At 42.6% G+C, this 25537-nt stretch overlaps 1 protein-coding gene across 1 annotated transcript in view; it reads right to left on the reverse strand.

Moving 5' to 3' along the window:
- Window positions 1-731: 731 nt before the first annotated feature.
- Window positions 732-25537, reverse strand: part of PREP (prolyl endopeptidase) — a 136677-nt gene continuing 111871 nt past the window's right edge. Inside the window, exons 11-15 of the mRNA XM_082668915.1 lie at window positions 20305-20441; window positions 19059-19153; window positions 15653-15784; window positions 5229-5385; window positions 732-1741 (exon numbers count right to left, since the gene is read on the reverse strand). Of these exons, the coding sequence (XP_082525041.1) occupies window positions 1447-1741; window positions 5229-5385; window positions 15653-15784; window positions 19059-19153; window positions 20305-20441 (816 nt within the window). The 3' untranslated portion in view covers window positions 732-1446. The remainder of the gene's footprint in view (window positions 1742-5228; window positions 5386-15652; window positions 15785-19058; window positions 19154-20304; window positions 20442-25537) is intronic.

The raw sequence follows: 25537 nt of genomic DNA on the forward strand, positions 1-25537 counted from the left end.
AGACCACAATTTGAGAGGTAGAGATCTCCAGAGAAGCACAAACATGTATGATTTGGAAAATAGCACTTACCTGGGAAAGAACAAGCTATTAGATTAATGAAGTAATCTTTTAATTTTTTTTTTTTTTCCTTTGGTACGTGGGCCTCTCACCGTTGTGGCCTCTCCCGTCGCAGAGCACAGGCTCCAGACGCGCAGGCTCAGCGGCCATGGCTCACGGGCCCAGCCACTCTGCGGCATGTGGGATCTTCCCTGACCGCTGTGCCACCAGGGAAGCCCTTAAACTAATTTTTTAAGGTTAAAATACTTTATACAAAATAGTAATTTTTGTGATATCTCCTGAAGCAAGACAAAGAAGCAGCTGCTTTTTTCTCATAAATTAGATCACCACCTCCCAAACTGATACCCAAAGGAATAGTATTTCATGCAATGTTAAACCAAATGCCTTAATTTTTTTTTTTCTTATGGACAAGTTTGAGGAATGATATATTTTCCTCTTAAAGATTTCAGGCTGGGGAGACACACTTTTTAAAGTATGACTATTTTTATTTCCAGGAAGTGGTCTATGGGGGGAAGAACTGCTTGGCAAATGCTGAAATTTCTAATTGTAAGATAAATTTGGAGAGTTCACTCATGTGGTCTCTTAGTTTTAGAATCCCAGGTACTCTATTTTCCACAATTACTTTGTAACCAAATTGACAGACAGACAAATAGGTGAGTAGTCTGAAGCTTCGGGTCCACTGATTTTTAGGCGGCATCCAAACCAAAAGAGCCCCTGACGATACGATCAGCTGGCTGCGTGGTTAATACGTAAGACAGTAAGCCACCCCTAATAGCTTCCTCACCATAAACAAGGGAGCTAGATGGACGCGCTCTGCCTCCGTGCAGCGCTTACAGTCTATGACTTCATTGCTTATTCCCGTAGACAAATGACAGGACGCAGTGCAGAATGACTGCGCTTCTGGGGTTGCTCCTCAACACAAAGGAACCAGAAATAAAGCCTCTCATTCTTAAATAACATTTATTATTGTGGCAAAGAAGTCTTTTTCAGGAGAACAAGTCTCACATTTATGTAAAGGTGTATTGGTTATAGTTATAGAAGCAAATTTCACTGAGGTGCTCTATATGAAGTATGCCTGACCATGACTCTGAATTCAGCAATGTAAAATTCACAATGTGTTGGCTGCCATTAGCTATTTATCCGAACATGCCTTTTGTTCCTTTTAAAATATGTGCCTGCACAGGGTGGAAAAAGAAACGCCAAGGGCCTGCTAAAAAGGAGAAGCCTAGAAAAGATAAAATTCCCACGGCAGTTCTGTTCAGCTGCAGTCCGCGAGTGCAGGAACAGTGTTCGTGTGGGGAGGCATTACGCCCAGTGGTTTCTCGGTTTTAATGGTGTGAGAGCCCTTGAGGTTTTCCGCAGCGGTCAGAGGCAGTGGGAAATGCCATTTACTGAATCCAGTCGATGTTCAGGCAGCGCGCTATGAATGCAAACATGTCTGACACTTCTTCTATTACTTTGGCCGTGGGCTTCCCAGCCCCGTGGCCCGCCTTGGTGTCCACGTGGATAAGCAGGGGATTGTTCTGCTTCCGACTGCGGCCCACCAGGTACTGAAGGGTGGCAATGAATTTCAGGGAATGAAGCGGGACCACGCGGTCGTCATGGTCCGCAGTGAGGAGAAGCATGGATGGGTACTGGATGTCGTCTGCCTCTGGTAGCCTCACGTTGTGCAGTGGAGAATATCTGAAAGGCAAAGGCACTTTCATGAGGCCGGATATCAAAATGAGAGTTGTGTGTCCACTAGGATAATCACGGGGACCAGTGGGCATAGTGACTTGCGTCGTCTACCTGCCTACCGTCACCAGCAGTGAGGACTGCAGCCAAGTGGTGCATGGGTGACCACTGCAGACTAAGTTACATCACCTCACCGTTTAGGCTGCGACTGGCCAGGGCTATTGGAAGCTGGGGAGCTGTGTCGTTTACTTCGCTCCCACTTTGGAAGCCTGTGTAAGGAAGAAACAGGGCTGTTGAAACAAACCAAAGTATGTACATACTGACTGTCTTGAGGTGAATATTTTCATATTCTTCAGACTAACTTTTTCGCTGCTACAAAGTGGACTGACTGTCCCTTTGTTTATATTTTACATGAAAAGATTTTAATTGAGGTATAGTTGATTTACAATATTAGTTTCAGGTGATTCAATATTTTTATAGATTATACTCCATTTAAAGTTATTATAAAATATTGGCTATATTCCCTGTGCTGTACAATATATCCTTGTAGCTTCTTTTTTTTTTTTTTTTTTTTTTTTGCGGTACGCGGGCCTCTCACTGCTGTGGCCTCTCCCACTGCGGCACACAGGCTCTGGACGCGCAGGCTCAGCGGCCATGGCTCACGGGCCCAGCTGCTCTGCGGCATGTGGGATCTTCCCAGACTGGGGCACGAACCCGTGTCCCCTGAATCGGCAGGCGGACTCTCAACCACTGCACCACCAGGGAAGCCCTGATTGTTCTTTTAAATCACTGATTGTGAATAGAATGGGTGCAAGCCTTTCTTTTGTTGAAGAACTTGAAATCCAGTGTACAGCAGCTTTTTACCTGTTTAGTATCTATAAAACCTTTATTCTGAGCTCAGCTTGGCAGTCTTAGGAAGACCACGGGTCCCCTCTGGGCCTAGCTTCCTGTCTGAAACCAGGGAACCTAAGCCGCTGACCCCCTGCTGGCTCACAGTCCAGCAGAAAGAAACTGCCTTTGGCCAATGGTGAGAAAGTTAGTGGAGGAGACACCTTCTGAAGCACAAGATCAGTTTCCAGTTAACAAAAAGGTTTTTTAAGAACATAAGTACAATCAAATTAAACAGCGATTGATAATAGTTAAGTGAAAGACATCTCTGGATACTTTTTCTTTACATTTTAGTCCATATGGGTGTCATGTTTTCCAAAGTGTTCAGTATTAATGAATTAAACTGTTTTAGTAGAGTTTTATTTTGGAGGGTAAATAGGCAAAAATAGTAAAATTTCTACTCAGATAACCAAGCTAAGACTAAAACCTTCTGGGGTTTAGTTTCCTAATAGATAAGATGGGGGTACCAATGGGTCTGTTTTCTGCTCTCATTGCAGAGTATTTCTGGATCAACCCCAGTCCTCCAGATAAGGGTTAGTTCTATGGGAAAACATGTCTGGAAACTCTGCCTACTAATAATGCCTCTCCCCACCTCAAGATTCACGTGCCACATTTATACATTCAAGACTGAGAAGTTCTGTAGAAAAAAAGTCTGTTAGGCTTTATTTTTCCCAGCCATTCACAAACTTGGAAATTTAAATTTTGGGGGGCATGGGGGACCCCCTTCAATATATTGGATTGAGCTCTCTGTTCATTGGGAGTAGCAAGTAAGAGGAAAATACAGCTCTGTGGGTGCTAGGTTAAAAAATTATAAAGTCTGAAATAGGAATATCACAGACATCTTGAGAGAAAAAATATTTAGAACTTTTTTTGCTTTCAAATTAATTTCAGAAGTATCAGGTTCCAGCAAATATTTTGTTGCCTTCATTATACAATTAACTCAGTATTTTCAACTGAGTTTAAATGGGACTTATCCCCCGCTAAGTGCATATTTTCTTAAAGTTAATTGGACCTATGGCTTCTTCAAATATTAAGCTTTCACCAGGATGTGTCAGTGAGGCTACCTGTGTATTTTAAAAGCTAAACTTTTCCCCTCCTACAGAACAGAATTGAGTAGTTTAAAAGTATTCAATTAAAAAAATTCAAGTCATTTTAGCGGAATTTCTAAGTGGAGCTAACCATACAAAGCACATCAAATGAAGGAAAAAAACCTGACTCGAGAAATTACTGTATCAAAATTTATAACTGACTGAGGAGACTGGGGAGAGGGGACAGAGGCTGCTGGTGCTATTCCAAGAGTAATTCCTAAATACTGCTGGTAAAAATCCAAAAACCCCTACATGTGGGAAGTAAAGAGAGTGAGGAGCCAAAAAAGAACGTAGCTTGCAGTCTGGAGAATCTAAATGTTTGCCATTTTCTCACTGTTATCGCCAAAGTGTTGAGGGATACGAATATTTCAGTAATGCAACTTGTAGTTTCAAATGTATGTGGTTATACTGAGAGCACAAAAAAAGTTTAACTGTTCTTGCATATATTCCTCTTCATTTCCTTATTTCTTTTTTTTTTTTTTGGCGGAGCACAGGCTCCGAACGCGCAGGCTCAGCGGCCACGGCCCACGGGCCCAGCCGCTCCGTGGCACGTGGGATCTTCCCGGACCGGGGCACGAACCCGTGTCCCCTGCATCGGCAGGCGGACTCTCAACCACTGTGCCACCAGGGAAGCCCTTTATTTCTTAATTTAGAAAAAGAAATCCCATATATATGTACGTTATAATGACCTTTTTTTAAAAAATTATTCTTTAATTGCTGCATTAACAAATTACCACAAATTTAGCAGCTTTTAAAAACAACATGGATTTCTTATCTCACAGTTCTATAAGTCAGAAGTCTAGCTTGGCTCAACTGGGTTCTCTGGCTCTCTCAAGGCTGAAATCAAAGTGTTGGCTAGCTGGGCACTTATCAAGAAGTTCTAGAAAAAAATCTACTTCCAGACTCATTCCAGCTGTTGGCAGAATGCATTCAGTTCCCTGTGGCTGTAGGACTGAGGTCCTTGTTTCTTTGATGGCTGTTGGTTGGGGTTGATCTCAGGTCGAACAGCCCCCCTTCCTTCAGTTTCAAAGCCAGCAATGGTGGCTTTAGTCCTCCTCATGCGTCCAATCTCTCTCATCTCCCTTTCTGCTGCATCCCCAACTCCCACCAGAGAAAATGCTCTGCCTTTAAGGGTTTGTCATTAGATTGGGCCCACTCGATAATCCAGGATAATCTCCTTATCCTGGTCAGCTGATTAGTAACCTTAATTTAATCCGCAAAGTCCCTTCACGGAAGTACCTAGATTAGTGGTTGACTGAAGAACCAGGGGACAGGAATCCTGGAGGACCACCTTTAAAATTTTGCCCATCACATCTTTGTAGTTTGTTGTTTTTGTTAAAGACCAGATCAAAACCAGGAAGACAGGTATTCCCACCACTTGCCCTACTTTTGCAGTAAATTACACGCAAATATGAGATATTGAAGGGCATGGAGTCAAACGTTTATCCTTTTGACTATGTTCAGTATTCTGGTATCAAATTGTTAGCAACACAAATATGTCATATGAATTAAAACCTTACTTGATGAGCCATTCAAAGTGTTGTTTGTTGTCTGAGCACCCATAATCAGTGGTCCAGGCGTGACCAATAGTGTATTTATGGAACTTCAGCATGTCCATTACTCCAACTTGGGCAATAACACAACCAAAGAGGTCAGGACGCTGATTTGCACATGCAGCTAAAAATCAAGATAGAAAAGGGAGGTGGTCCATCATTAAACATCTATGTAATAAGCAAAATCAAAACAGAACAAAACAACACTTAAATGCTTTCAGAACCCTGGTTGTCTTTTTTCCAAGAGCACAGAAAGAAACCATCAGAAATCACTTGCCCAACAGCCCACAAGCTTTTCCCCCTCCTTCCAATATATCGGAGGGGTGGGTATTGTCATCAGTAGTAGAGATTTACTCCTCAAAGTGAATCTCAATGGAGGAACATTATATGAAAACCTCTAGGGCTTTCTGTAAAACCTGTGTCTCCTCCTCCTCCCATCCCCAGCTGCTTTCACAGGTGATGCAGGAGGTTAACGAACTTGTTCAGGATCTGAAAACTAGCCTGTGATATCGTGACACAATAAGAAATACCTGTTTACTCTTTGTCCCCAGTTCCTAGAACAGAGCTCCTAAAACTCTTGGAATTTCCTGTGTGACAGGGTGAGAGGAGTGTCTCTCATGATTCATAACTGACCCCTTTCAACCGTCTCTGAGTCCATGCTAATGAGACGGGTCTTGGTGGGTCCCCAGATAGCTTCAGGATGGGGGGTGGCTGCCCAAGGAACCAACCATGTGATTACAGGATTGGATCTTCTGGTCCCACCCCTGACCTCTGGGCAGAGGAGAGGGGGTGGAGATCAAGTTAGTGATGAACGGCTACTGATTTAATCAATCTTGCCTGCATAATAGAACTTCCATAAAATCCACCAAACAATGAAATCTGGAGCTTCTAGGGTGGTGAACACAGGGAGGTGCTGGGATGGTGGTGCGCTAACAGGGAGTGTGGAGGCTCTGCGTGCGCCGCCCATACCTTATCCTATACATCTCTTCCATCTGACTGTTGCCGAGTTCTATCCCTTATAACAAACTGGTAAACGTAAGGAAAGGGGAGGGGGACATGGGAACCCCCGATTTATAGCTGTGAGTCAGAAGTATGGGAGGTCCAGAACTTGTGATTGGTGTCTGCAGTGGGGGCAGTCCTATGGGACTGAGCCCTCACCCTTCTGGGTCTGTGCTAACTCTGGGTAGTGTCAGAACTGAACTGACTTGTAAGACACCCAGGTGGTATATGGAGAGTTGGAGAATTGGCTGGCGTGGTATGCCCCCCTTCCCACATTTGGCATCAGAAATGTTGTGAGCAGTAACGGCTCATACAGCCCAAAGCAGAATAGCGCCTAAAACCCTGCTCAGAGCTCTAACCGATGCTGACACACCTCCTTGTCCTGTTGTAAGAATACTCTTCTCTGTACACTTAAAAACTTATTTTTTGGAAAATTCAATAAATGTTTATTGAACACCTGCCATGTGCCTGGCACTACGCCTGGGGATATGTCAGTGAATAATTTAGTGGGAAAGATAAAGAAGTGAACAGGCAATTATAGTGTGGCAATCACTACTGTTGAGAAAATACGGGTGCTATGGAAGTAGGGCGTAGGCCAGAGTACGGAGGTTGGGGAGGCTTTGGGAGGAAGTAAGATCAAAGCTGGCACAACTAGGAGTTAGTCAAGGGATGTGAACTTTTGCTGCCTCTGACAAAAAACTGTTCCCACCCCAGTTCTGATTTCAGTGCTGATTCATGATACTGAAACCTGAGTCCTACCCCTGCAGATCCTTTTCTCCCACTCAGAGGTGGGAGGCGCAGGAATCTGGAAACTGTTCTTTTTAATAAGCATCTCAGCATCCTGATGGAGGAACTCCATCTCTGAAGGTCCCTTAAAGGACCTAGTTTGTTAAAAGGCATAAATGAATTCCTGAATATAAAACTCCAAAAATAAAATGGAGTTTTATTGGATGAACCAGTAAGTTACAACACAATTCTCCCACTACTAAAATCAGATGGTATTTTCAGTGTCCTTTCCCATTAAAAATTTTAGATTCACCCTTAGTTCTTTTTTTAACACTTCGTATTTAATTCATATGCAAATTCAGTTGGCTCAAATTCAAAATATGCCCAGAATCAGACCACTTCTCACGACTTCCATCGCCACACCCAGGTCCAAGCCACCATATTCTCTCCCTGGGACAGAAGCCACCTACCTGGGCTCCTGCTTTTCTGCCCTTGCCTCCCCTTCTGTCTACCCTAACACAGTAACGGGATCAATGCATGATCCCGATTTAAAAAAAACATGTCAAATCATGACACTCCTCTGCTCAAAACTCCCCCAAAAGCTTCTCATTTCACAGAGTAAACCACGCTCTCTGCATGGGCCACGAGGTCCTGCCTGCTCTGGCCTCCCCCCACCCCTAACCTCTCCCATCTCTCTCCCCTGCTCTCTGTGCCCAGCCACAGACATGGGCCTCCGGGGCCCATTGCTGGCCTTGGGCATATCGTCTGCCTCCTCTGACTGGAACAAAAGCTCCACGAAGGCAGAGCTGTTGTCTCTTTCGTTTGCTGACATATGCCCAGTATCTGGAAAAATGCCCAAGCATTTTTTTGTGCTCTATAAATATTTGGCGAGTGAACGAATCAAATTTGTAGTTATTCGGTACGTAAGAATATTCTCCATCTCCTTTCTCGATTTCTTTCCACAAGCCACACGACTTGTGGGATCTTAGTTCCCTGACCAGAGCAGGGATGGAACCCAGGCCCCTGGCAGTGGAAGTGCAGATTCCTAACCACTGGACCGCCAGGTTAGTCCCTCCATTTCTTTCTTTCTTCTTTTTTTAAATTGAAGTATACCTGACTTAAAACATATTAGTCTCAGGTGTAAATCGGTGATTCAGTATTTTTATACATCACAAAGTGATCACCATGGTAAGTCTATTTACAATCTGTCATCACACAAAATTATTAAATATTATTGACTATATTCCCTATGTTATCTGTACATTATAGCTCTGATTTTTTTTTTTTTTTTGCGGTACGCGGGCCTCTCACTGCTGTGGCCTCTCCTGTTGCGGAGCACAGGCTCCGGACATGCAGGCTCAGCGGCCATGGCTCACGGGCCCAGCCGCTCCACGGCATGTGGGATCTTCCCGGACCGGGGCACGAACCCACGTCCCCTGCATCGGCAGGCGGACTCTCAACCACTGCGCCACCAGGGAAGCCCTCATTTTTTAATTGAGTTTGTTTTTGATGTTGAGTTGTATGGGTTCTTTGGATATTTTGGACATTAACCTCTTATCAGATAGATTGTTTGCAAATACCTTCTCACATTCAGTAGGTTGTCTTTTCATTTTGTTGAGTTTTCTTCACTGTGCAAAAGCTTTTTAGGTTGTTATAGTCCCATTTGTTTTTTGCTTTTGTTTCCCTTGCCTGAGGAGACATACCCAAAAGAAGTTTGTGAAGACCAATGTCAAAGAGTGTACTGTGTTTTCTTAGAGTTTTATGGTTTCAGTTCTTACATTTAAATATTTTTTTGAGTTTATTTTCACATATGATGTGAGAAAGCAGTACAGTTTGACTCTCTTGCATGGAGTTGTCCAGGTTTCCCAACACCATTTACTGAAGAGGCTGTCTTTTCCCCATTGTATATTCTTCCTTCCTCTGTTTTAGACTGACCATATATGTGTGGTTTATTTTTGGGCTGTCTGTTCTGTTGCATTGATCTATATGTCTGTTTTTGTGCCAGTACCATACTATTTTGCTTACTAGAGTTTGTAGTATAGTTTGAAATCAATGAGCATGATACCTCCAGCTTTGTTCTTCTTTCTCAAGACCGTTTTGGCTATTTGGGGTCTTTTGTGTTTCCAAATAAATTTTAGAATTATTTGTTCTAGTTCTGTGAAAAATGCTATTGGTATTTTGATAGGGACTGCACTGAATCTTGTGCATTGCCTTGGGTAGTAGGGTGATTTTAACAATATTAATTCTTCAAATCCATGAGCATGGCACATCTTTTAATTTGTGTCATCTTCAATTTCATCAGTGTCTTACAGTTTCCAGTGTACAGGTCTTCCACCTCCTTGGTGAGATTTATTCCTAGGTATTTTATTCTTTTTGATGCAATTTTAAATGGGATTGTTTTCTTAATTTCTCCTTCTGATAGTTTAAGGTACAGAAATCCAGATTTCTGTATATTAATTTTGTATCCTGCAACTTTACTGAATTCATTTATTAGTTCTTTGGTGGCATCTTTAGGATTTTCTATACATAGTATGTCATCTGCAAACAGTGGCAGTTTTACTTCGTTTCCAGTTTGAATTCCTTTTATTTCTTTTTCTTGTCCGATTGCTGGGGCTAAGACTCCCAATACAATGTTAATAGAAGTGGTGAGAGTGAGCATCCTTGTCTTGTTCCTCACCTTAGAGGAAATGCTTTTGGCTTTTCACTGTTGAGTATGATGTTAGTGGTGGGCTTGTCATACATGGCCTTTATTATGTTGAGGTATGTCCCTCTATACCCACTTTGCTAGGAGTTTTTAATCACAAATGGATGTTGAATTTTGTCAAAAGCTTTTTCCACATCTATTGAGATGACCATATGGTTTTTATTCTTCAATTTGTTAATGTGGCTTATCACACTGATTGATTTACAGATATTGAACCATCCTTATATCCCTGGGATAAATCCTACTTGATCGTAGTGTATGATCCTTTTAATGTGTTGTTGAATTTGGTTTGCTAATACTTTGAAGATTTTCACATCTGTGCTCACCAGTGATAATGGCCTATAATTTCCTCTTTTTGTGATGTCTTTGTCTGGTTTTTGTATCAGGGTGATGCTGCTGGCCTTGTAAAGTGAGTTCAGATGTGCTCTTTTCTCTTCAGTTTTTCAGAAGAGTTTGAGAAGATATGTGTTAGGTGTTCTCTAAATGTTGTGTAGAATTCACCTGTGAAGACATCTGGTCATGGACTTTTCATTTGCTGGGAGTTTTTTTTTTTTTTTTATATATTACTGATTCAACTTCATTACTGGTAATTGGTCTGTTCATACTTTCTATTTCTGCCTGATTCAGTCTTGGGAGATTGTAAGTTTCTAGGAATTTATCCATTTCCTGTAGATTGTCCACTTTATTGTGTATAATTAGTCATAGTAATCTCGTATGATCCTTTGCATTTTTGTGGTGTTTGATGTAACTTCTTTTCATTTCTGATTTTCTTTGGGCCCTCTCTCTGTTCTTTTCTTTCTTTTTTTTTTTTGCGGTACATGGGCCTCTCACTGTTGTGGCCTCTCCCGTTGCGGAGCACAGGGTCCGGACACGCAGGCTCAGCGGCCATGGCTCACAGGCCCAGCCGCTCCACGGCATGTGGGATCTTCCCAGACCAGGGCATGAACCCGTGTCCCCTGCATCAGCAGGCGGACTCTCAACCACTGCGCCACCAGGGAAGCCCTCTCTGTTTTTCTTGATGAGTCTGGTAAAAGGTTTAGCTTTTTATCTTCTCAAACAACCAGCTCTTAGTTTTATCGATCTTTTCTATTTTTTAGACTCTATTATTGCTCTGATCTTTATTATTTTAATTACTTTAGGTGTTAGGTTAGATTGAGACTTTTCTTGTTTCCTGAGGCAGGCTTATAATGCTATAAAATTCCATCTTAGAACTCCTTTGGCTGCATCCCATTGATTTTGGATCACTGTTTCCATTTTCATTTGTCTCCAGGTATTTTTAAGTTTCCTCTTTGATTTAACAGTGACCCCCCTCCCCCGTTGTTTAGTAGCATATTGTTTAGCCTCCATGTGTTTGTTTTTTGCAGTTTTCTTCTTGTAGTTAGTGTCTAATCATCTTATACTGTTGTGGTTAGAAAAGATGCTTGATGTGACTTTAATCTTCTTAAATTTAGTCAGTCGTGTTTTGTGGCTTAGCATGATCTATCCTGGAGAATGTTCCATGTGCACTTGAAAAGGATGTGTATTCTGCTGCTTTTGGGTGGAATGTTCTTAAAGTCCATCTGATCTAATGTGTCATTTAAAGCCAATATTTATTAATGATTTTCTGTCTGGAATATCTATCCACTGATGTAAGTAGAGTATTAAAGTTCCCTGTTACTGTTTTACTCTCGACTTCTCCCTTATGTTTGTCAATATTTGCCGTGTACATTTAGGTGCTCCTATGTTGGGTGCATAAATATCTTTCAAATTTTAATTTTATTATAGTTGATTTACAGTGTCTCAGGTGTACAGCAAAGTGATTCATTTATACATATACATATATCCATTCTTTTTCAGATTCTTTTCCCATATAGGTTATTACAGAATATGAGTAGAGTTTCCTATGCTATACATTAGGTCCTTGTTGATTATCTATTTTATATATAGTAGTGTGTATTTGTTAATCCCAAACTTCTAATTTATCCCCCCCACCACACACCTTTCCCCTCTGGTAACCATAAGTTTGATTTTGAGATCTGTGAATCTGCTTCTGTTTTGTAAACAAGTTCATTTGTATCGTTTTTGGGGGGTTCCACATATGAGTGATATCATATTGATATTTGTCTGACTTACTGCACTGTTTGACAATCTGTAGGTCCATCCATGTTGCTGCAAATGGCATTATTTCATTTTTTATGGATGAGTAATATTCCATTGTATATATGTACCATGTTGTCTTTATCCATTCCTCTGTCGATGGACAACTAGGTTGCTTCTGTGTTTTGGCTATTGTAAGTAGTGCCACAGTGAACACTGGGGTGCATGTATCTCTTCGAATTATGGTTCTCTCCAGACATATGCCCAGGAGTGTAATTGCTGGATCATATCATAGTTCTATTTTAGTTTTTTAAGGAACCTCCATACTGATCTCCATGGTGGTTGTACAATTTATATTCCCACCAACAGTGTAGGAGGGTTCCCTTTTCTCCTGGGTGCATAAATATTTATGAATGTTATATCCTCTTCTTGTATTGACCCCTTTATCACATGTAATGCTCTTGTCTTTTGTTACAAACTTTGTCTAAATCTATTTTGTCTGAGTATTGCTACCCCAGCTTCCTTTTTGTTTCCATTTGCATAGAATACCTTTTTCCATCCCCTTACGTTCAGTCTGTGTCTGTCTTTGGATCTGAAGTGAGTCTCTTGCAGGCAGCATATAGTTGGGTCTTATTTTATTATCCATTCAGCCATTCTATCTTTTGATTGGACCGTTTGGTCCATTTACGTTTAAATTAATTGTTGATAGGTATGTACTTACTGCCATTTAAAAAACTTTTCTGGTAGTTTTTGTAGTTCTTTTTTGTTCCTTCTTTTTTGCTCTCTTCCCTTGTGATGTAATGACTATATTTAGTGTTATGTTTGGATTACTTTCTCTTTTTTGCTTGTGTATCTACTATTGATTTTTGGTTTTGGTTATCAGGAGGCTCATACGTAACCACCTCTATATCTTTGTGATTAAGTTGATGATCTCTTAACTTCGAATACTTTCTAATAATATTGCATTTATATCCCCCCTGCCATATTTAATGTTTTGATGTCATATTTTAAAACTTTTTGTTTTGTGTACCAACTTAACTACTATTGTGAATATAGATGATTTTACTACTTTGTCTTTTAAACTTCTTACTGACTTTGTAAGTAGCTGATCTACTATCTTGATGTTTACCTTTACTAATGAGTTTTTTTTCCTTTCATAATTTTCATATTTCTAGTTGTGGTCTTTTTTTTTCCACTTAGAGAAGGCCTTTTAACATTTCTTCTAGAGCCAGGGAAGTTCCCTTATAAGTAACTAGTTGCTTTTCTCTTGCTCCTTTTAAGAGTCTCTGTGTCTGGGTGTGGACCTCTTTGGGTTCATCTTATTTGGGACTCTCTGTGTTTCCTCAACCTAGATGTTTGTTTCCTTTCCCAGGTTCGGGAAGTTTTCAGCTATTTATTCAGATAAGTTCTCTGCCCCTCTCTCTGTTCTTCTTGGTCCCCTAAAATGTGAATGTTAGTTTGCCTGATGTTGTCTCAGAGGTCTCTTAAGCTATTCTCATTTTTTAGAATGGTTTTTTCTGTTCAGCTTGGATGATTTTCATTATTCTGTTTTCCAGGTCTCTGATCCATTCCTCTGTATCATCTAATCTATTGTTGATTCCTACTAGTATATTTCTTATTTCAGTTACTGTATTCTTCACCTCTTTTCGGCTCTTCTTTATATTTTCTAACTTTCTGTTAAATGTCTCATTGTCTTCATCCATTCTTCTCCTGAGTTTGTTGAGCATCTTTGTAATCATTACCTGAACTCTTTATTGGATAAGATTACTTATCTCCACTTTGCTTAGTTCTTTTCCTGGGGTTTTAGCTTGCTCCTTCGTTTAAGAACATAGTTCTGTCTTCTAATTTTGCCTAATTCTCTGTGTTTATTTCTGTGTATTAGGTAGGTTGGTTATGTTTTCTGAGCTTGGATAAGTATCCTTAATATAGGTGATATCCTGTAGGGCCCAGCAGCAGACTTCCCTCTGGTGACCAGTTACATGCTCTAGGGGTGCCTCCTATGTAGGCTGCACGGGCCCTTCTGTTGGGGCAGGGCCAACTATTCTGGGCATGCTGATAGGCAAGGTCTGATCTCTGCATGACCAGAGCTGGTGCCAGTCTGCTGGTGGTGCAGCGCTAATAGCCAGAGAGAGGATCCAGAATGGTGCTTGTCAGCACCAGTGTCCCTGTGGTAGAACGAGTTCCCCAAAATGTCTGCCACCAGCACCTGTGTCCCCAGTAGGAGTCCCAGTTGCCTCCTGCCCCTCTGGGAGGCTCTTCAAGGTTAGCAAAGGAATCTGACCAGGCTCCTTTCAAATGACTGCCTCTGTGCCAGGACTCAGAGCATGTGAGATTTTGTGTGCACCCTTTGAGAGTGGAGTCTCTATTTCCCACAGCCCTCTGGCTCTCATCAAAGTAAGCCCCGCTGGCCTTCAGAGCCAGATGTTCTAGGGGCTCATTTTCCTGGTGTAGGACCTCTGGACCGGGGAGCCTGATGTGGGTCTCAAACCCCTCTCTCCTTGGGAAGGAACTCAGCAATTGTGATTATCCTCCCATTTGTGGTTTGCCTGCCCGAGCTTGTGGGTCTTGACTATACTGTGCATCTGCCCCTCCTTACCCATCTCATTGTGGTTCCTTCTTTGTATCTTTGGTTGTGGGAAATCTTTTCTATTAGTCTTCAGGTTGTTCTCATACATAGTTGTTCTGTAAATAGCTGTAATTTGGGTGTGCCCGTGGAAGGAGGTGAGCTCAGGGGTTTTCCTACTTTGCCATCTCGGCCACATCTCTACCCTTTCCAAATTTAAACAAATTATTTGGACACATATATATTTTACCTCCCTGGGAAAATGTTTTTTCCAAGACTGTATTCCATTGGGGTAAAGAAGTAATAAGGACAGGAATTCAGGTTTTGACACAAGTCAGTAAATTTCAAAGACAAGGAAACGGAGTGAATGTGACAAGATCCCCTGACAACAGTGGACGGAAAGCTAAAAATGGTCACATGTGCTTTTTAGGGTGAGTCTATCTGTGCTCTTCTCCATTTGTACAACGGCCCCTCGTATCCTAATGACACTGGATGTAGGACCCAGCAAGCAAAGTTCAGGACCACTATAAATGTTCATTACAATGTTAAGTACTGTTGAGAGATGAAAAGAAAAGTAAAAATTCATTAACTACCAAAAATTAGGAAAATCCACTTAGAGGCAGTGCCACATAGAGATTAAAAGAGCAGAATCTAAAGCCACGGTGCTAAGCGTCAACCCCAGCACCACCATCACACTAGCTACTCAACCTCTTCAGTGCCCCAGCGTCCTCCTCTGTAAAATGGGGATAATACCTGTCCCCATCTCCCAGGCCATGTGCATGTCAAGGGCTCAGCACTGAGCCTGGCAAGGTGCTCAGCAAGGGTGAACATTGCTGTGAACTATTTCATGACTATGAAGCTGTGGATCCATCTTTGCGTGTACCTCATTGTCCTTCATGACTTATTTCTCTGAACCCACAGCATCTAGCATCCCATGGCATAGGTATTCAACAAATGTTTAGTGGTGATCACAGCTTACAAGTTCTGGGTAACACAGTCAGAGGTGTGTTATTAGGCTCAGGCATGTGCTGACTGAACCCTAGAGACCTGTGGGTCCAGTCTGTGGGGAGCGGGAGAGGGAAGGGTAAGAATTGCGGTCCAGTCCAATAGAGCTCAGAACAGGGAGGAGGAAGGGCTTTTCAGGCTATGATGAGTTGAGTCAGTAGTTGTGTCTTCAAATGTCATTAATTAGATGCCCAAATACAAATGGGTTTTGCTTTTTCTGTACCACTGCTCCCATCCATGAGCCAAAGTAAATCAGAGTACCTGAAAACTCCAAGAGTTAACTAGTAAAGTACAATGAATAAGAAACCCAGTTCTCACCTACTAAGAGGCCCCCATTTGAACCTCCATTAATAGTCAGCCTCTTGGGAGACGTGTAACCTTCCTTGATAAGATATTCAGCAGCACACTGGAAGTCGTCAAAGCAGTTTTGTTTGTTGGCCAAGATACCACCTACAATGTGCCAAAGTGAAAGATAGTTAATTAACAAAACAGAAAAAAAAAATCACATTTTAACCTAAGGGGAATTCAAATGATGATAGGGCATAGTTTCAACTACTGATCAACTTAAACAATGGACTACCACTACATTTAGAAAAATGCCTCCATTTAAATTTTGTTATGCATTGTGGAAATCCATCATCAGTACCACAACTGCTAATCCATATGGTGCCTTTGTATTTTTCTAAAACCTCTTAGAACTTAAAAGGCAACTGTCCCAAAGGGAAGAGATGATCTGTTATGACGTCAGACAACCATGAGAATGAAAATGTGAAAGGATGTCAACGAAAAGAACCTGTGTCTTGGGAGGAGCTGGACTCAAAACTGACACAAGACCCAGAGCAGAGTCCAGTCCTCGAGTTCCACACAGCATGCGACAATGGGGACGAGTGCACTGCCCCCTCCCTGGGAAGATGAAAGTGCTCTGCGCGGACTTCCCTGGTGGTGCAGTGGTTAAGAATCTGCCTGCCAGTTCAGGGGACACGGGTTCAATCCCTGGCCCAGGAAGATCCCACATGCCACGGAGCAACTAAGCCCGTGCGCCACAACTACTGAAGCCTGCGCTCCGCAACGAGAGAAGCCACTGCAATGAGCAGCCCGCGCACCACAACGAAGAGTAGCCCCTGCTCACCAGAACTAGAGAAAAGCCTGTGCACAGCAACGAAGACTCAACGCAGCCAAAAATAAAATATAAAATAAATAAATTTAAAAATAAAGAAAGTGCTCTGTGCAGAGAGGTGCACGTCTCACCCCTCCTCTCTGCCGGAGTCTGAGGTGGGGACGTGATTACGAGAAGGAAGCTCTCTGACTTTGCCCACGGGTACTTAAGGAACTTAGGTAGGAATTAGGTGGGGACGTGGTGCTGCACAGAGCAGCCCATTAGTATCTCTATGCTTGAATGAAGAGGATCTCAAGCATCTCCTCAGAGAATCTGGGCTTTCTCATCTAGAAGCCATTCCAGTGTAGAGCCAAACAAAGAAACCACTTAAAGAGAGGAACATTTGTAAGGCCTCGTAATATCCAAAAGTAAAGGCCAAAAGTCAAAGTCATGACTGCAAAGGAACGGATGTCTGAAATAACTGCCAATGAAATGAACAAAAAGCAGACATAGATCTAATTAGCTATTTGAGATTAACCATTTTTGCAGAAATTCAATTAAAGATGAAGCAGCGCTACTGAAGAAATTTTTTCAGAAGAAATTTTTTCATATCAAAACAAATGTTATTAAGATTTTAATAAGAAAGTATTGGTGAATTAAGATGGCTAGGATTACTTAGTTTCCAGGAATAATAATATTTTGAAGAGCATTAAATTTTAAACTCAATTAACAGAATGAAATCTAGATTTATCGAGGTTCAGTATGCTAGGGTCTAACTAGAAAAGTTCCATTTCAGGCCCTTTCACTGCCTAAATTAGGAGAAAGTTTATGATCAGTCTAAACAGAGGTAATCAACTTTTAGCTTCAGTCAAGCTGCAAACTCCCCCACCCCCCAAGACTTCTGGATAATAACTTGGTTATAATTAATACAGAGATGAAAGAGTTGACCAAGACCAAGGGCACTCTTCCCTACCAGAGCATGGTGGACACCTGAGGACCAGAGGAATTCTATGGCAAAGAACTTGGGTTCTTTGAGGAGACGGCCACTGGGTCAGGAGTCCGTGCAGGTGGGTGTTTAAGTGTGTTCATTAAACATTTTTAACCAGGAAATTGGGTGAGTCAAGGGGTTCAGACTTAGCATATGGATTTGGGATGTACATCCAACATAAGGTGTGTAGAGATTTTACTTTTATTCCTCCTTTCTTAGTTATCTCTTACTATCACAGTAAGATATCACTATGATTTTAGTGTAATTAAACTCTAATATCAGGTCCAAGTCAAAACTATACAATGAATTCTATGCTGTTTCAAATACAGTGACAATCAATAAAGCCTTCAAGGATGACACCTGGCAGCAGCTGGCCCGACGACGGCTGGCAGGCTGGGGGCCCATGTGTTCATTAGGGACACTCACTCTTGCTCTGACATCAGTCCTTGGGGTGCATGCTGAAGACCGAGGATTTAGGCTTGGGCCTTTCCTGCCTCCTGACATCTAACAGGTGCTTATGAAAAAAGCTCTTTACAGATCTACCCTCATCTTTGCTGATCTGATCGATGCAGAAAACCAGAGCCTTGGCCTTAGGAGGTAGAGAAGAACAAGTGGGTGTACGGATCCAAAGGGTGGTCTCAGATGCTCCTGCTGCAGAAGAGCCTCCTTGCCACGTGCTGCTGGCCAAGCCTGAGCCCTGGGGGCCGCCCTCGTGCCTGCAGACTGTCTTACACAGGACGCCTGATGTTGAGAGGGGAGAAGCAGGGAGCCAGCGGGAGTGAAGGGGCTTCCCACGCCCTCCTCCCACAAACACAGGAATAAGGTAAGGGAAGAACATCTTCTTCAAGTTATTGGTTAGTCTATGCATTCCAGATACACAAAAGCCTGGGAGACGGGGTGTGCTCCGTATAGAGAGAAAAGGAAGAGATGGGGCTTTAAAAGTAAAGATTGCCATAATTTTTTTTTTAAAGAATGATAATCTGGGGAATAAAGTTGAATATAAGAGCAGTTTCCTCAATCAACTAGAATACATGCTTCAGGAGGCCAGAGAACAGGGACTGAACCGTTAAAACCAGAAAAGAAAACTGACTGTGTTCTTGTGTTTATCTAGCACGTGCAGGTTTTATCAGAGTCCCAGCAGCAACACTAGGAGGATGCTATTTCTTAGCAACGTTGGGAAGATCAGAGAAAACAAGCAAAAGATGCCCGAACTGGGAATAGGAAAGCTCTGTTGTAGAGTGCTCTTTTCTTTTAAGAGAAAATGGCCTGTTTTTGCAGTCTGTTTTGAGATAGCCAGTAATGCTAAACAGTAAAAAGCCAGGCTAACAGGAGAAGGAGACACAATAAATACCAAAAGTATTCCCCAGACTCACTTCTGACAGTGATAGATAAAAATGTACCCTATACATTGCTAAAAAAAACAAAACAAAAAAAACTGATTATGGTATGTAGGAGATGCGTCTGAAAAAGGTGTCCTTCATTAAAATAGACTGCAAAGGAAAATAAACTGAAAAGACTGAGCTGTTTCAATTGAAAGGGGGAATGGTGTCTGTAATGTGTTTGGAAGCATCCTTTTCTGCCCCTAATCCCCTCGGCTTGGGCTATGCCATATTTGCGTTTCTGCAGAGAAAATACCTCACCTTTATGCCACGTCTCTCCGTACTCCCCACCTCCTCTGATGTTGGCCACTGCAAGGACACCACCCATGTGTCTCACAAAGATGAGCCTGGACACACTGAGAAATGGTAAAAACAGTTAACCTGCCACTACCTGTGCCCAGTGAGGGCCGCTGTCCTCCTCCACCACACCTGCACCCGCACACACAGCCCTGAAGATGCTCCGCACGTGCTGTCATCTACGTGGAAGCCCAGTACTTTTTACATTGCTCGGTTTAAATGAAATGTTATAACTTCTGACTAGTGATTAACTGCAAAGCTCATACATTTTCAGGAGCATGCAGTATACCTCATTTTAAACAACTGTCTTGGCAACCAAAATACTGCCACCCACGTGACACAGCCCTGGTATGAATGGTGCTGTGCTTGTTACACACCCGGTAAAAGCCCCTGCTACCATCCCTCCCAGTATCTCTCTCCAAATTGTTCAAGTTGGAAAAAAGAAGGCTCCTTCTGAAATATGAATTTTAAACAGATTTTCCAGTTTTACAGAAATTTAGACGTTGAAACTAGGTGTGAGAGAGGTAGAGGAGATCAGGCACACTGACCAGAAAATAAGAACGCGTGCCCAGGGCCAGAGAATGTTTTCTAGAAATAAACAGAAGAAACTAGAGCACAAAGCTTCTTTAGAAAGTTTGGATTTTATGTTTCTTCCTTCTCGTTCCACTCTGACCCTAACATTACTGAGTGAGGTTATTTTTCTGTTTGCTGTTAACTAAAATTAATGTTGCTTTGAGAACTATTTCTGAAATTTATCCACTCTTCCTTTTAGTAACTGGGGAAACTGTGGGCTTCTGCAACCTGAGGCTCAAGATGATCTGGCTGCTAATTTCCTGGATGTTGAAGATCAGAGGAAAGGAGAGTTTGAGGTAGGTACAGACCATACACCCATGTGGTCCTCTCTTCAACATTTTTCCTATACCTCAGAGGGTCTCTACTGAAACTACCAGCATATCCACTGGTTCAGGGGAGAAAATGGTGTAAGGACACTTCCTTACTCGTCTCACTTCCCAACACAGAGCAGGCTTAACGAATACTCGTTGCACAAATGAACAAAAGTAAGAGCTGCTCAGGAATCAGTGTTGTTTTCATCCAGGTTCCCCTCTGGGGACCAAGGGGATGGGGCTCTGGTGCAGAGGCAGTCTCTGGTTTCTCCTCACTGTCTGGAGAAGGTCAGATGCACGCTGAAGTTCCGACGTGCCACGCTTACCTGTAGTTAGGTGTGATAGATATGTTGAAGCCGCCGTAGCCGTATAGGAAAGCGGGATGAGAGGCATCCAATTTTATGCCCTTTTTATGCACGATGAACATTGGAATCTTTGTACCATCCTTGCTAGGGTAGAAAATCTAGAACAAAAGAAAGCAGAACAGCTAGATTTAGCATTCCTGAGTAAACACTTGCATGCTTTTACATGGGAAAAACAAACAGGTAGTAAATTCTTCAAGCTGTTGAGTAGCACAGTGAAAATCCAGTACCACTAAGGGGCTAGTTGAGGGTGAAGCATATTTCCGTTTTTATGGAGACAGTGTGGAGTAGTGAATACAGGGAGACTTGACTTTGAATTCTTCTTCCACTCTCAAAAGCTAGGTGACCCCTGGCACGTCTGTCCTCACTCAGCTTTAGTTTTTTTTTTTTGCGGTACGCGGGCCTCTCACTGTTGTGGCCTCTCCCGTTGCGGAGCACAGGCTCCGGACGCGCAGGCTCAGCGGCCATGGCTCACGGGCCCAGCCGCCCCGCGGCATGTGGTATCTTCCTGGACCGGGGCACGAACCCGTGTCCCCTGCATCGGCAGGCGGACTCTCAACCACTGCGCCACCAAGGAAGCCCCTCAGCTTTAGTTCTTTATCCCTAAAATGTGGCCACCGTGCCCACCTCTTAGGGTCTCCACGAGGCCCATATAAGAGAACAGGCATTCAGTTCTCTGCTCCCGAGCACCCCTCCCAGCAGCAGAAACTCAGATTTCGCTCTTCTGCCAAACAAGCCAATCTAGGAAGACTGTTTTTCTAGGAAAGACATTTCATATTCAACTTCCTCTCTAAATGTTAAGACATTCAACCCCTCTTCATTTTCCTAGGTTCAACTATTAATTAAATGTTAGCAACAACAAAACGTATGTTAGCTTTAGAGAACAGATAAGAAGCAACATAGAAATCCTATTGTTTCTGATTAAACAAAGACACTTTCTCCAGGATTGATAATTAAGGCTCATCAAACCTTCCTGACTCTGGTAAGTTCAGCTAACATTTCTAGATTCATGACTTTTTGGATAAAAGGAGTAAGAGAAAAAGGATTAGAAAGAGAACATGAAATGTTATTCAAACGGTAAGCCACCCAAAGCTGATAATGGCTTCTTCCAGACAGACAATCTGTAAAGAGCTTTCTTTGGTCAAACGTGGTATCTTTATCCCAAATGACACCTGGAAAGTGCCCCAGCTTAGAAACGTCTTGCTGACCTCACACATCACAGTCAGGGACATAAACCTCTACAGGCAGTGTGACTCGGAGCCATATTCTATCCAAAGCTTTTTAAGGTAGCAGTTCTATCGTGGAAAGTGTCCACAAAGTTCTTGGGAATAAACAGTGGGGGGCGGGCAGGGGAGAGGGGGGAGGCGAAGCAGATTTGGAGAAAGGCACTACGTGGCCACCATTAATGCCTGCGAGTTTGGTCGTTTTTTGAAACCTGCCAAGGAACAGTATAACAAGCATTTGCTTCTGACTTTGGAGAGAAATACTGAGATGTATGTAAAGTTGACTGTTTAGGAATTATGGAGAATACATGGCAGAGTTCAAAGTTATCAGAGGAGACAGGGTTTTAGTTAAAGTTATTTAGTGCCGGTTAGGAGCCACTACTAGAGAGTAACTGTGCGGGCAGTACAAGCAAATGCAGAGTAAGAGGTACAGGCGACGGCTGGGGCTAATGAGCTAAAACCCAGGCCCTCAGGTAGGCGCGTTCTAACCACAGAGGAGACAGCGTGGGGACGGGTGGGCAGGGGAGCAAACTGTCTCACACGATTCTACCCTAACTGAATCATCTGCTTAAAAAATAGCGTTCCCCCCCTGCCCCCGCTACCTCTCGACTTCCCACCTATCCTCAAATCCCAGCCCCGGCACCCAATACCTCTCCAGCCGGCTGAGCCCTCCTCAGGCACCTCCCCTTCTGCGTCCTACTCTTCACCCGGTCAGCTGGACTGGTGCACTTCTGTCCCTACTAAGCTGACCCTCAGAGCCTCCTGTTTGCAAAGTGCTTTGTCTTCTTGCTTCGGGGCAACGTGGCTTCCTCCTCTGGCACTGCTTTGCTTGCTACCACCTATAGGATTTCCAGTGCCTGCACCTCCGTCTGCAATGCTCCCATCTGGCTCCAGGACAGAGAGGCATCCTTGTGGAATACAGTCAAAAGCACAAAGGCCCCCTTATGCCCATAGCTGCAAAAATATACCCAAGTTTTAAGCTGGTGTAGTTGAGATGTTAAAATAACAACACCGTGAACGCTGTCCAGAAGTGAAAGGGCACTGTGAGCATGACTACAATAGAATCACCTTCAGGACAACTCCTTAAAAGAAGGCCATTTCAGACTTGAAATAAACATACACACTTAACATATATACGTGTATAAATCTTTATCAAATCTCCATACATACGCACAGAGCAGTGTTTACGCCATTTCCATTGATCGAGTGGCAATTGATGGCAATAAACCTTAACCTGCCCGCAACAGACAGGCAGACTGACTCCTGGGTCTTTTGATAACTATGGAAGGAATCCATGTGGACAGTTTGGAAACAGACATTAAAAATAGCCCAGCTAGTTCCCATTATGCTCTTTCCATTCCTTTGACTTTACTGACACTGATTTCCTCTTGAAGCCTCTTCTTCAGAGAGGCTTTGTGGGTAAGTTTCTTTCTAGATTTGCCTGGTAAGGAAGAAAAGGCAGCACACTCCTTGTTTCCACTTGCTTCCCAAACCTGGCCCAACCGAAAAGCTCCACTTCATAATCTACACTAGTGGTTCTTGAACCTTATGGGTTGGGCCTAAGCATCTGTGATAAACATGTTAACAGTGCAGTTTCCTAGGCTTCATTCCCAGAAATTCTGGTCCCACAAGTAGGATGTGGATGACCAAACCTGCAGATTTAGCACATCTCCCAGCTGTTCCCATTGTTTCCCATTTTCTTCCATTCCCAACACCACCCATGTGCATCCCCTACTCTTTTGTATCTGGCCTTTCCTATCTTCATGGGGGCCATCTGCTTGGAGTTCTGGAAAAACCTTCTGCCAACTTCACTCACCCTCTGAACCCCAGAGAAAGGAGGATCATTCATTTCTTACTAAGTCCACTACTACCACACTCTTCTGATTACCACAACTTTTTCTTTTTGTATTGTCTCCCTTTCCTTGGCGTACAAACAGACTCAAATTTCTCCTATCCTACATAACAACAACAACGCCCCAAATCTTTTGTACCGCCATGCCTGTCCCTCCTGCTTCCTTCCCGATCAAACATATCCACAGTAACCTACACCCACAGCTCACACTCGCCTGCCTCGTTCAGTCCTATCCTCACCACTGCCCTTTCGAAGGGCAGTGATGAATTTTCTTGTCTTTGCCCCTCCACCCCTACCTCTACCCTGGTGGTGTAGATCCTTCCGAACTTTTCTGCATGCTTATAGAGACACATCTGTTTACACGTATTCACATACACAGGTTATTATTAAAAGGCAATATACAGAATCAGGCCAATATTGGGATAAAACTTAGTCGGCTTCTCCCCACTCAGCTACCTAATGTGGAATTCCTTCCAGGTAAAGATACCCAGATTTACCTCATTTAACAAAGTGGCTGCCTCGTACTTCATCGTATGAAAGTACACAAACTTATTTAACCATTTGCTCACCAAAGGCTATTCAGACTACTCTTTTTCTGTTATCAACACTGATTGATAGAATAAATCCCTTTTACACAAATCTTATATACTCATGCTATAATTTCTATAGGATGTGTTCTTAGACATGATTGCTAAATCAAAGTGTATGTGCATTTAAAAATTCAACACAGGAGTTAGAGCCAAGATGTCAGAATAGGAGGATGTGGAGTTGACCTCTCCCCACAAGTACATCAAGAACACATCTACAAATGAAACGATTCTCACAGAGCACCTGCTGAACACTAGCAGAGGACCTCAGACACCTAAAAGGACAAGAAAAATCCCCACACAACTGGGTAGGATGAAAGAAAGAAAAAAAAAGGAAACGAGACGTGACCTGCACCCCTGGCGGGGGGGAGCTATAGGAGAGGAAAGGTTCCTGCACTCAGGGAAGCCCCCTCACCGGTGGCAGGGGGATCAGCTGGGACAGAGAGGGAGCTTCTGGGATTCGGAGGAGAGTGCAGGAAGCAGTCTGTGGCAGGCAAGACAGAGTAAGACCCACATGGATGGTCCATACTGTACAGATGGCCAAAAAGCACATGAAAAGATGCTCAACATCACTAATTATTAGAGAAATGCAAATCAGAACTACAATGAGGTTATCCACCTCATTGGTAGGAATGTAAATCGGTACAACCATCATGGAGAACAGTACGGAGGTTCCTTAAAAAACTAAAAACAGAGCTACCATATGACCCAGTAATCCCACTCCTGGGCATATATCTGGAGAAAACCATAATTCGAAAAGATACATGCACCCCAAAGTTCACTGCAACACTATTTACAATAGCTAGGACGTGGAAGCAACTTAAGTGCCCATCGACAGAGGAATGGATAAAGAAGATGTGCCACATATATACAATGAAATATTACTCAGCCATAAAAACGAATGAAATAATGCCATCTGCAGCAACACGGATGGACCAAGAGATTGTCACACTGAGTGAAAGCAGACAGAGAAGGACAAATATATGATATTGCTTATATGTGAAATCTAAAAAAATGGTACAAATGAACTTATTTATAAATAAAAATAGAGTTACAGATGTAGAAAACAATCTTATGGTTACGGGGGGAAACAGGGAGGAGGGATAAATTGGGAGAATGGGAATGACATATGCACACTACTATATATAAAATAGATAACGAATAAGGACCTACTGTATAGCACAGGGAACTACTCAATACTATGTAATGACATATGGGAAAATCTAAAAGAGAGTGGATATATGTATAACTGATTCACTGTGCTATACAGCAGAAAGTAATGTAACATTGTAAATCAACTATACTCCAATAAAAAAAAATTCAATAGATTCTGACTAATACTCTAAAAATGGTGTATCAACTTAAGCTCCTAATGACAATATTACCTAAGTGTCAATTTCTTATTAGCAGTGGGTGTTAAGATGGATTTTAATTTTTGCTAGTGTAAAAGGCAAACATTACCATCTCATCAGTTTTAAGGCTCAGTTTTTAGATTAGCAAAGATTTTCATCTGTTAATTGGTCATTTTATATCTC

The sequence above is a fragment of the Grampus griseus genome, assembly GCF_964374135.1.
Source record: "Grampus griseus genome assembly, chromosome: 13".
Taxonomy (NCBI): domain Eukaryota; kingdom Metazoa; phylum Chordata; class Mammalia; order Artiodactyla; family Delphinidae; genus Grampus; species Grampus griseus.